The following is a 12,754-nucleotide window of genomic DNA, read 5'->3' as shown; positions in this document are numbered from 1 at the left end:
TGCTCCGCTTTCTGATTCTTAATGTTATAATGTTGGGGAAAGTCCCCAGTTACCCAGGCTAAAGCCCCTTATGCCATTTAGTTTTTTCCTGTTTCCTTCCACAATCCCTTGTCAGATTTCTGCAAAGCATCATTGTCTGAATTTGTATTTTTTGATGTTGTCAGATTTGTGCAAAGCATCGGCTGCGTTTGTACTTTTCGATGTTGTCCTAAACCAGACTTTCATCTTCTCATGTGGGAACTATTACTGCCTTCCACTTGGTCCCTCAGTCTTCATCATATGCTTCAACACAACAATCTACTTCAACATTCTTCATGTCATGAGATGCAACAGCTAGCTTCGCTCATCTGTAGTCTCAGCTCATGATCAACAGAATATCATAGGAAAACACCTTATTCACATGTACAGAGTCTTATCTCTTGCTGTGAGCTTTTTTTGGAAATCTCATTGCAAATGAACATCATCTCCAGGCAAACCAGATAACATCTTGCATGCCTCCTGAATTTTACCACGAGGTTCCTCTTTCTCCTCCAGATCTTTCTCAGTCCAGACCTGCCCATACTCACTCCCCTCCAAATCCTTTTTCTTAAAGAGCCTGTTCAAGTATCTTCTCTTCTGAATTAATTGACCATGTATACATGGGTTTATTTCTGGGCTCTGTATTCTGTTCTGATTACCAATGTATTTCTTTTTATGCCAGTACCATATTGTTTTAATTACAATAGATTTGTAATATAGCTTGAAATCAGATAATGGGGTGCCTTCAGCTTTGTTCTTCTTTCTCATGATTGCTTTGGCTATGCAGAGCAGAAAAACATTCAGAGTAACACAACTAGTTATAAGACAGTAATAAGACAGATTTTGTTATTTAAGCTTTCAAATTCATTATAAGTTCCTTGAGGACAGTTGATAAACTCACAGATATATTTAGTTGAGTAACTTTAGTTAGGGTTTTTTTTAGTTGGCCTAGTGTTCTTCTTGCAAGAATTAGAGGGCTGGCATTGATCTGTGCAAATACAGGAGCCAGATCTGAGTCAACATATATATGATTTATTCATAGGCTATTAAACCTGGACATCATGCTCTGATAACTAAGCTAATTTTATTTTTGGATGATTTTTCTATCTCCGGTTTCCTCACACTTTTAATTGCAATAGGTGATTTATTGGCATTTTTGTTCTCAGTCTTTGCTGTCTTCCTGGTTGCAGCTTTAATGTAGAAGAAAGTAATCTTTTCCTCTTTGTAATCATTGTGAAAACTTTTTTTTAAATAATAGAATGTAAATGGGTACAAGTAGTTCACAGCTTATGATTTTTAATCTGGTGTTGCATTGCTTTCTTTCAACATTAAGACAGTTTTACCTTATCTGGCAGGTTACTAGTAGTACTAATACTAGTAGTATTTTGTCAGAGTCTTTCTCATTGCCTTAGAGAAACCCTAATGTTGAGGCTCTGTACACTTTGGGTGAATGCTTGAGAATAGGGTCTTCTTGGAGGAATAGTAGCAAAATATGGTGTGAGTCTTGGGGAGCAGTTACCTTTTCAGAGCAAAGGCAGGGCAGAACCACCTCGTGATTAACGACAAAAATTACGCTGTGGTTTTGTCACTTACTGTGAGTAGCTGATCTATGTAAAGAATGAAAATCATGGTACCTATTACCTAGCAAATAAGTCAGTAAACGGCAGCTATTGTCATTATAACATTAATAATGATGACAATGACAGTGATGATTATCATCATCTTAGGAGAGCCAGGTAAAATCGATTGCTTCTATGTTTTTATTTTTGAATTATCTCTAAGAGTGACTTAATCTGTTACAAATTAAATCTACTACTTAGATTATCTTATGGATACATTTGATCACAATAGAAATAATATTACTTCAGCACAGTTATTTTATGAAAATACTGAAAAAAGAAACTTTTTATTATAGGCAATTATCACTAATTCTGCAAAACAATATGTCAAAGCAGTTTTCCTGTAGTGTTTGTGGCTCACTGAGAAAATCCATGAAGATAACCCTCCTTAGCAAGTTTTGGTTTCAGGAAAATCAAATTGAAGCAATATAATAAGGTGAGCAGGGAATGTGAGGATCTACACAATTGGAAAAGCTAACCCCAGACTTAACTGGCTGAATGACCACTTCTGCTGAGACCCTTGATGACTGTGTTGTATAACATCCCTTAGTTGGCTGTTTTCATGTGTGGTGTCCTTTGTGAGGTCATCAATGACGTTATCAAGAGGACAGAAGCAGTGATACTGAGTTAAAGTCAACCGCCTGTAAAACCCAAGCGACTGTCAGGCTGCTATCTGTATGGGATGGGCACTGGCATTTTTCAGATAAATAGAACTAGGTCTCTATTCTGTGTTTCTAATTGTTCAGTTCAGTTCAGCTGCTAAGTCATGTCTGACTCTGTGACCCCATGAACCACAGCATGCCAGGCCTCCCTGTCCACCACCAACTTCCGGAGTCCACCCAAACGCATGTCCATTGAGTCAGTGATGCCATCCAGCCATCTCATCCTCTGTCGTCCCCTTCTCCTCCTGCTCTCAGTCTTTCCCAGCATCAGGGTCTTTTCCAATGAGTCAGCTCTTCACATCAGGTGGCCAAAGTATTGGAATTTCAGCTTCAGCATCAGTCCTTTGAATGAACACCCAGGACTGATCTCCTTTAGGATGGACTGGTTAGATCTCCTTGCAGTCCAAGGGACTCTCAAGAGTCTTCTCCAACACCACAGTTCAAAAGTATCAATTCTTCGGCACTCAACCTTCTTTATAGTCCAACTCTCACATCCATACATGACCACTGGAAAAACCATAGCCTTGACTAGACGGACCTTTGTTAACAAAGTAATGTCTCTGCTTTTTAATATGCCGTCTAGGTTGGTCATAACTTTTCTTCCAAGGAGTAAGCATCTTTTAATTTCATGGCTGCAATCACCATCTGCAGTGATTTTGGAGCCCGAAAAAATAGTCAGCCACTGTTTCCACTGTTTCCCCATCTATTTCCCATGAAGTGATGGGACCGGATGCCATGATCTTCGTTTTCTGAATGTTGAGCTTTAAGCCAATTTTTCACTCTCCTCTTTCACTTTCATCAAGAGGCTTTTTAGTTCTTCACTTTCTGCCATAAGAGTGGTGTCATGTGCATATCTGAGGTTATTGACATTTCTCCCGGCAACCTTGATTCCAGCTTGTGTTTCTTCCAGTCCAGCGTTTCTCATGATGTACTCTGCATATAAGTTAAATAAGCAGGGTGACAATATACAGCTTTGACGCACTCCTTTTCCTATTTGGAACCAGTCTGTTGTTCCATGTCCAGTTCTAACTGTTGCTTCCTGACCTGCATAAAGATTTCTCAAGAGGCAGGTCAGGTGGTCTGGTATTCCCATCTCTCTCAGAATTTTCCACAGTTTGTTGTGATCCACACAAAGGCTTTGGCATAGTCAATAAAGCAGAAATAGATTTTTTTTCTGGAACTCTCTTGCTTTTTCCATGATCCAGTGGATGTCGGCAATTTGATCTCTGGTTCCTCTGCCTTTTCTAAAACCAGCTTGAACATCAGGAAGTTCACGGTTCACGTATTGCTGAAGCCTGGCTTGGAGAATTTGAGCATTACTTTACTAGCATGTGAGATGAGTGCAATTGTGCGGTAGTTTGAGCATTCTTTGGCATTGCCTGTCTTTGGGATTGGAATGAAAACTGACCTTTTCCAGTCCTGTGGCCACTGCTGAGTTTTCCAAATTTGCTGGCATATTGAGTGCAGCACTTTCACAGCATCATCTTTCAGGATTTGAAATAGCTCAACTGGAATTCCATCACCTCCACTAACTTTGTTCGTAGTGACAGGGAAGGCCAATTAGTCCAATTACGGGATAGCATGCTATCTCTGGGCTGCTAGGATTTCATCGTGCAGGCGATTGGCCTCCATTTGAACATTTACAGCCATACTGGGAATGGTGATGCTCAGCTGTGACAAACGGATGCCTTCCAAATTGGTCAAGTTGTGGTTTTCACTGTCAGAAAATCGTGGATTAGGTTTTTCTTAGGGTTGACTGAATGTTGAATGGAAGCCTCAGCCAGTATACAGCAACTCTTTTGCATAACTTGGGAGAGAGGGGACAGTTGATGCAGTGAAGGGGTGGAAAAGAAAAGACCTTCAGCTGCAGAGAACATACACATGTAAAATATTTTTCTGGTGAGAATCTTTTTTATTTTCTGGCGAGAATCTTAAAAATAAAGATGAGTCTTAGAATTTAGGAGTTAGTCAGGAAAAAAAAATGAAGATTAGAGAAACAATAATACTTTAAGAAATGCCAGTTTTTTTCCCATATATAATTTATAGTATTCCAAAATGGATTTTACTGTAGAGTCATTGTTACCAACTGTACTGAAATTCTTTGATTTAAGATAGTTATGTTAATATTCTATTCATTTGACATGAACTCAAAACATTTTAATTGTATCATAATTTACATTGAGACAGTGTATGTTTTTGACGCTCCTAGGTAAAAACTGGCCTCACATTAAATGAGATCTGTAGAGTAGCAGGTGCGAGTCTAGAGAGGTCAGAGCTTCACCCGTCTGGCCGTAGGGCGGTGGCTCCACTGTAAGATTTGCATGTGCCAGCCGCTGTTGTAAGTGGAAGACTTAGGCGGGTCAAATTTGCTCAATATTAACTCTCAGTTAGAATTGTTTTTAAGTGATCACACAGTGTTATCTTTTTTGTTTGTTTAGCACAATAAAAGGGAATAGGTTTTTCAGTGGAATTTTCATTTTAATTTTTTTTGGTTTCTGGAAAATGTTAGACTGTATAAGGCCTGAAACAAACAAACAAACAAAAAATCAAGAAATTCCATCAATCAAAATGAGCAGACAGAAAGTCGATAGCTAACACAGTGCAAGACTTCATTTAGAAATATACAGCGAGCAGGAAGGAGTGCTGGGTCTAGAGGGTTTCCCCTTGAAACTGTGGTGCCATGCAAACTCTGACTAGAAGAAACCTTTTTCATTCTTCTTAAAGTTCCCTTAATGAAAGAAATTATAGCACTGTTGGATCTTTCATTTTGTAGAAGGGTCAAAGCATGGTTTTCCTTTACTTTGTAATCTCTAAAGTGTAGACTCTTCCAGGGCTAGAAATGTAAGTGTGTTGGCTTTCAGATTTAGTGAGAAGTTTATTGGGAAGGGGAAAACTCGGGAAGAGAGTTGTACCAGGGTGGAATTAAACACTTGCCAAAGAATGCGGAGCAGGCATGAGGTTCATTGTGATGTTGAATGACAGAAGACTTCGACTAGTTCTTTTTTGTGGAGGGGATTAGTGGTTGAACAAATTTGCAAGTACAGCTTGCAGTTTTGTCAGACACACAATGACATTTCTTTTCACAGCTCTCTTGACTTTATACTATTTAAATATCCTCAGTTGTCTCTGAGTTTTCCTGTTTGTAATTCCTATTGGACGGTAACTTTTATGTTGTCAGTTTCCTTAGGGTTTTTGTGTGCTGTTTTTGAATTGTGGTATACAAATTGGTATGTTAATAAACTCCTTATGGTTTGTTTTTCTTTCTAGTTTAACATAATTTCATAATCTATACAGATTCTTTTTATTATTGGATTATTATGTGATAAAAATCGCAACTTTTTTGTTTCCTTTTTTTTTGCCTTTTAGGCTAAGAAATGGCATTTCAAAAGGCAGTGAAAGGGACTGTTCTTGTTGGAGGAGGTGCTCTTGCCACTGTTCTAGGCCTCTCTCATTTTGCTCATTACAAAAGGAAGCAAGTAAGTAATTATCCACGTATTGATTATAATATGAAACAAGTCTGTTAAAAGTACTGTATATGAAACGAATGTAATGGTATTGTTTAGAAATTACTATCTCAGCTTGATCTGAAAGACACTAATTTAGAATATTGCCTTAATGATCATTGAGAACTCATGTGTATCTCATTTTTTAAAAAGTAGATTTCTTTATCAGAAAGCATTATATTACTTAGCCTCTGCTTTGGCTCTTTGCTTTTAAAAGACTGCTTCATTTCCGAGTGCCATGGTTTATTCACTTAGACTTTCTTTGTCTAATTCATCCCAATGTCTGGATACCTTCTATGTTCCTGCCAAGAGTTTGTCTTATTAGCAAGCAGACAGCTGAGAAAGGAAATGGGAAAAGAAAGAGCCTACACAAAAGACCCAACTCAAAATTTTGGGTTTATTTCTGAAAGGTTTAGTTACTTATGTCGCATTATTACTTATACTGGGTAAAATTTTTAGTGGGAGAAAGCTATGAAAATGGAATTGGCATGAAGTTTCCAAATAATTCAGAGTGTTGGTTTCTTTTCTTTTTTTTCCTCTTTGCACTACAACTATGCCTTCCCATAGTTCAAGCTGATGCCAGGAAATAACTTTTGGTTTTGTTCTTTTCAGGATTGAAATACTAACTCAGTAATTAGTATTAATCTCCTGTCCCCTCTTCCCAGCATCATTAGGACTTTTTGTGATACCAGCTGGTTGGTTCATTCCAGATTCGAAGACAAAGGTGAAGCAATTTGGGAAACTATTTGCAGTTGGGCTGTGAACTACTCATATCCTATATTTTTGTGAGAAGCTTTCAGCCCTGCCTGGGTTGTCTTGTTCTTGTTTCTCTTCCTTTGTGCTCCAAGGTAGTAGCGCCAGCCACACTGCTTGGAGTCTCATGTCCTGAATGGGAACCGCCATGTAAAAAACACATATTAGGAAGAATCAACTTGTTGGCTTGTATATTTAAAAAAAAAAAAAAAAAGAAGCTAATTTTTAGTGCTGCCTCCAAAAGATGGACAGTATTGGATATAGGTTGTGCTGTTTCTTTCCATTCTTAACTTGGGCACATTACTCTTTTTTTTTTGTTTCCTTTTAACTTTTTATTTTATATTGGGGCATAGCTGATTAACAGTGTTGTGATAGTTTCAGGTGAACAGGGAAGGGACTCAGCCATACATATACATGTGTCCATTCTCCCTTGAGCCCTGCTCCCATCCAGGCTGTCACATAACACTGCACAGAGTTCCCTGTGAGCGTATTGCTGTTACGGTTTCCCTAAGTATACATGTGGCAGTATTACTGGCTTTCTATTGAAGCTCATTCTCACTCCTGAACACACTTGATGTACTCTTTCTTTTAAAATGTTTCCTTGGTTCCTTAAAAATAAGTGTGGAAAGATGATGTTGTTTCTGCTGAGGCTATTTTAGAAGTGCAGTTCTGTTTGGGACATGGACTTTAACAGATTAGATTTCGTCTGCCATCTTTACCAGTACACTCTGAAACGATACTGGAAAATGCCAGTGCCAAAGTCCCGATATCTAATATGATGAGTTGTTGCTAAGTTTGTCCATGGTTCATGTCTGTTAACCATAGTAAGCATGTTCTATTTCAGAATTTGTAACTTAACTTTGTACCCAGGGAATACTGTTGTTGTCTGATTTCTCTTTTATTTCTCAATAGAACAAGCAGTCGATGCTGCCTCCAGTCCATCAAATTAGGAGTTAATTTTAGTCAAGAAAACTAAGTCAAGCAAGGGTCTGTTGATTCCTGGACATTTTGTCATTTTCTCCTTCCTAAGTTAGACATCCTGACCACCCTAATAGCCAGTTGAAACAGATACCAGCAGTTTTGAGTCATTTATAATTTTAATCTGACAAGTTCTTTTGAGAAAAATCACCATAGGCGTACTCTGTCAGTGAGTTGCAGGAGACACCCGCCCAAGTGCATGTGTTCTTCTGTGGCGATTCCTGTCCCTTAAAGCCACTGCCATGAGCATGCTTTTGGTGGCAGGTTTGGATCCAGCCATAGGGATTGGCAGAAAAAGAGAAAGGGGTACGTGTGGAGGGAAGGCCAGCTCAGTTGACCATTGACATAAAATGACCACAGGCCTTAGCTGTCCTCTTTCAGAGAGTATCTGCCAATCAGAGCCGTTCTAGGGGAGGAAATTTTCCTGACTTCAATAGTCAAGAAAAAGCTGTCCCTTGATGCCCTTTATTTGGCTACATTTTATAGAAGCTGTGGCCTTAAATGTGACTAAGTGTGCTCTTATTCTTCTAGAGAGCAATGCTTAAAAGTATTGGCTTGTGTTTTTTACTTTTTTTTTTTCCCCAGTGTTTATGAGATGATGCCAACCAATAAACCGTCCTCCTTTAATGATAAGTTAGTGTTGAAAGCCCAAGGTACTGACGGTTGAGAAAGCAGTTGGTTGACTGTTAAGTTCAGGCACGTTTTGCTGGCAATCCTGCACTTGAAGCACTGCTTCCACTGGCCCCAAGCTGGTGCTTATTTGATATTCCTGGTACAAAACTTCCTTCCTAAAATACAGACAGAGGTCGTATTCTAAATACAAGTGGGCTGATTCAGCACCTTTGGTGGTGGATACTTTATTAAGTGTTTGGTGCTGGGTCCGCTCACAAAACTCTTTGAAATTAGCTTCTATTTGCAAGGAAAAGAATAGAAGGAGAACTATTACATATACCGTCTTTTGATTAACTAAATGGAAAACAGTGAAATTCACTAAAATGTGATTCACTTCCCTTTTACTCAGTTGCTTGAATAAAAGCTGCTGTAGGTGAGGAAATAGAGATATTTGTGAACACTGGCATTTTCGGGGGCAGGTTGGAGGTTGTAGGTGATAGTAAGGATTTTTTTGTTCCACCCTACTTTGTGGTGTGACTTTTCTTCATGCAAGCATATTATTAACACTTATGTTTTTCAGTAGTGAATAGTCTCCACTGTTAAGTCAAGAGAATTTTTTTCTTCTTTTGAGATAAATAAGATCACATTTGGAAAAGGTGGAGATCATGGCCTAGGGAGAGAGCTGTGGTTGTTGTTATTATATTTCGGAGCTGGCAAACTAAATCTTCAATTCCAGTGAGAAAGCTGATGGGGGAAGAGAAGATGAATGGAAGGTTGGCCTCTTTTGACTGTGTCCACCTGCAGGGAAGGAGGTTTGTGACCACAAATGGCATCTATACTCCAGGCTGCTTCCAGGGGTGCATGCAGGATTTTCTTCTTCTTCTTTTTTTTAAATATTGGCTGTTAGAGCAGTGATTTATTTACTTTTTGTTTGCACTGGGTAATCGCTGCTGCACGGGAGCTTTTCTGTAGTTGCCGTGAGCGGGGGCTTCTTTTGTTTCAGAGCAGGGGCTCTAGGGTGCACAGGCTTCCGAGGTTGTGGCCTGTGGGCTCAGTTGCTCCTTGGCACTTGGTATCTTCCCAAACCAGAGACTGAACCCATGTCCTCTGCACTGGCAGGCAGATCCCTGTCCACTGTACCACCAGGGAAGTCTGTAGGATTTTTTGGAGTGGTCTTAGAGAGGCTTAGTCATTCCATTTCCCCTCTCATTTCCTCACCCACCTGTAGGTTACCAAGTTTCCACAAACCTTCTTGATGTTTCTCTCTCCCCAGACTAGCCATATACCAAGGAATAGGAGGCTGAGTATTGGGATATAAACATCCCAGCACTGTCTTAAATCTCACCAGTATGTAGCAAGTAAACACCCCTGCACTGGTGTGCAGATTTTCCAGAGCAGGGTATTTATCATTCGTTGTATAGTATAGGGGGCTTCCCTGGTGGCTCAGAAGGTAAAGAATCTGCCTGCAATCCAGGAGACCCAGATTCAGTCCCTGGGGGGAAGGTCCCCTGGCGAAGGGAATGGCTACCCACTCCAGTATTCTCGCCTGGAGAATTCCATGGACAGAGGAGCCTGGCGGGTTTCAATTCATGGTGTTGCAAAGAGTTGGACATGACTGAGGGAGGTTAGTATAGGTCTGTTTAATAATAAACTTTAATTGGAAGGGACCTGGAAGACATCCAGTCTGCTTCTCAGGACAGTTTGCTCTTCTAGGGTTTCCTTGCTGTCTAGTGAAAGGTAAGTGGCACTTCATGGGACAGCCTCCTTTTCTAATTCCAAGCTGGAGGGAGAATGGAGTTTAAGTTATGAGCTAAAGAGGTGGTAACTAAGAGGTAGCTTAAGGAGCTCTATATTATATTATAGAGCATTATATTCAGGGCTGCAAGAGGGTTCCTCAGGGCAATGGGAAGAATGGGGGCAAAACTAGGGTAGGAATGCAGAGTTTTCACAGAGGGCTGCCTCGGACGTTTGTCTTTGCAGTAGAGAGTGAGGGTCTTTTTCTGGAAACTTAAAAAAAATTTAAACTCCACATTTCTTTTATACCTTCTAGGGCCTGGCTGGAAACTGGTGTGACAGTGTGGGCTTCTTTTTAACCCCAGCAGTGTGGCTGATGTAACAAAGATCTATTTAGGTCTGAGGGTGGCCCTCTCACGTACGCTGCGCTTGGGTGTTCCTTCCATTACCCGTACTGGAGGTGTGTGGGCTTCATGAGCCAGCTCTGAGGTAAAGCCTGAGAACCACAGAAGCTTTCTCAAAGCCCGGATGTGAACTTTTTTTTGCACCACGCATAGGCAGGGAGTCTCTTTTTAGTGTGAGGAGTGATATTATTAGAATCCAGGAAATGAGAGATTCTCATTGATGTTCTGTTCATCAGCAACAGAAAGGACAGGAACACAATCTTGGGAATGTCTTTGCAGGCTGTCTGAGTCTGACTGCCAGCTCTGCTCCTGAAGAACTGAGTGACGGTGGGCAATTTTCTTAAATTCTCCGGGCCAACCACCGCCCGCACCGCCCCACCATCTACAAGATGGGGGAAAACAGTGGTACTTTCCTCATAGGACTGTTGAAGACCATTAAAGCATGGGAGAGTTCCTGGAATATAGTCAACTTGTCAAAAGTTTTAGCTGTTCCCAGGTGATTTGATTATGAAGTGTGGTTGCAGTTAGCAGGAAGGTTGCTCTCATCACTGGAGACCCTTGGGTTCAGGGACACCGTGTTAAGACTTTCAGGTTTAGTAGCCAGTGACATGATCTTCATCTGAGCTTGTAGAATGGGTGAAAACAATCACACAAACACCCTTCTGTTTTCTCTCTTCCTTGATTCCTGATCTGAATATAAGCCAATATCAAAGTAGACAACCCCAATTATTGGCTTAAACTCTCTTCCTGTGATAAGTAATAAATTCCGTGATGTTCCCGTCATTTGTGTTGTTTTTTTTTTGTATGTAAGTTTATGTCAGTTACGGCAGACTTGGTTTATAGGTGATATGTTCCTAAAAAGTTACACAAATATAATATTTTTGATAAATTGATGAATATAAAATATGACACTATTTGTTACTCTATAGTGAAAAATTTTAAAAGCTCTGTTTTTTTTTGGTAGGGGGAGAATCAGATTTTGGGGGATAAATCAGAATTTAGCTAGAAGGGAATGCAATTGGACTCATATTTTCCCAAAGCTGATGCTGTAGTGTGTGCATGTATGCTAAGTCACTTCAGTCGCGTCTGACTCTTTGTGACCCCATGTACTGTAGTGCTCCAGGCTTCTCTGTCCATAGGATTCTCCAGGCAAGAATACCAGAGTGGGATGTCATGCCCTCCTCCAGGGGATCTTCCCGACCCAGGGATGGAACCTGAGTCTCTTGTATCCTGCATTGGCAGGTGGATCTTTACTACTAGCACCACCTGGGAAGCCCAGTGATGTAGTAGTGTTGGTTAATGACAGGATCTTCATGCTTTGCAAAATAGCCTCTCACTTTGTAAGAAATAGCAATTCATTATACTTTAAATGAATTGCTGAAGGCTATCGTTTACTTTGTTATGCAGGGTTAATTGAGGGAATAAGATAAAAATGATAGTGGTGATATTAGTGAGCTGATAGTGTTAGGTGAGTTGAATTAAAGGTAAACCTGTACTACCTTTGTAAGTAAAAATACTTATGCTAATGATAGGCAAAGCAATGTATCAATAGTTAAAATCCATAGGAATTTTGGAATTTTGAGAACACTGAGATTAAAATCTCCCTCTTAATACATTACTTGTAAGAGATTTTATAGACCAGTCTTTTGACTTTTAGTACCAATGATTCAGAATTCAAAAGATAAGATTGAGGCAACAGCAGAAAATTGAAAGATTATATCCAGTTGAAGTAAGATCTACTTTGGGTTTTATCTGAATAGATTCCCCAAATGAAAAGATACTTAATTCCCTGAATGTGTCTTTATACAAGTATGGCTGGGTTTTGATGAGTGTGTTATTATGCACAGGTTATGAAAGTTTCCAAAACTCTAGTTTCTTTATAAGATAAAGATAATGTCTCTTTACTCCAAGCACTAACCAACTCAAAAATCTACAAGCCAGTCTTCACAGGACCTAACATGTTAGCAGGTCTTTAGGGTTTAGTATACTTCTTTCTTTTCCTCTATATACGATATAAAAGTTTGAAATAGACAGACCTAGCTTTGTTACGAATAATAAGAAAGATACAACACCAGGTTTCTTTAAATAGCTGAGTTTTTGATTGGCATAATGCTGCTTATATTCACTGCTGGCCAGAGAAACTGGTAGAGGTTAGAGAAAGTTGAAGTTAAGATGAATATCAGTCAAGAAGAAATCAAAATTATGAGCACAGGCAAAATCATAAGCACACCAAATGCTAGTAAGGATGTGGCGCAAAAAGAATTTTCATTTATTGTTGGTGGGAAAATGACACAGCCACTTTGTAACACCACAGTTGGGTGATTTCTTACAAAAGTAAACATATTCTCACCATATGATCCAGCAGTCACACTCATGATATTTACCTAAAGAAGCTGAACACTTATGTCCACAGAAAAACCTGTGCACAGATTCTTAATTGCCAAAACTTAGACACAGTTAAAATGGCCAAC

General features: G+C 39.6%; 1 protein-coding gene across 1 annotated transcript in view; it reads left to right on the top strand.

Moving 5' to 3' along the window:
• GPD2 (glycerol-3-phosphate dehydrogenase 2) overlaps positions 1 to 12,754 on the top strand; it is a 144,021-nt gene that overhangs the window by 28,459 nt on the left and 102,808 nt on the right. The window contains exon 2 of the mRNA XM_068968988.1: positions 5,666 to 5,775. Within this exon, the coding sequence (XP_068825089.1) occupies positions 5,674 to 5,775 (102 nt within the window). The 5' untranslated portion in view covers positions 5,666 to 5,673. The remainder of the gene's footprint in view (positions 1 to 5,665; positions 5,776 to 12,754) is intronic.

The sequence above is a fragment of the Capricornis sumatraensis genome, chromosome 3 (assembly GCF_032405125.1).
Source record: "Capricornis sumatraensis isolate serow.1 chromosome 3, serow.2, whole genome shotgun sequence".
Classification (NCBI taxonomy): Eukaryota; Metazoa; Chordata; class Mammalia; order Artiodactyla; family Bovidae; genus Capricornis; species Capricornis sumatraensis.
The sequence above is the reverse complement of the archived record's forward strand: the minus strand, read 5'-3'. Positions and strand labels throughout refer to the sequence as shown.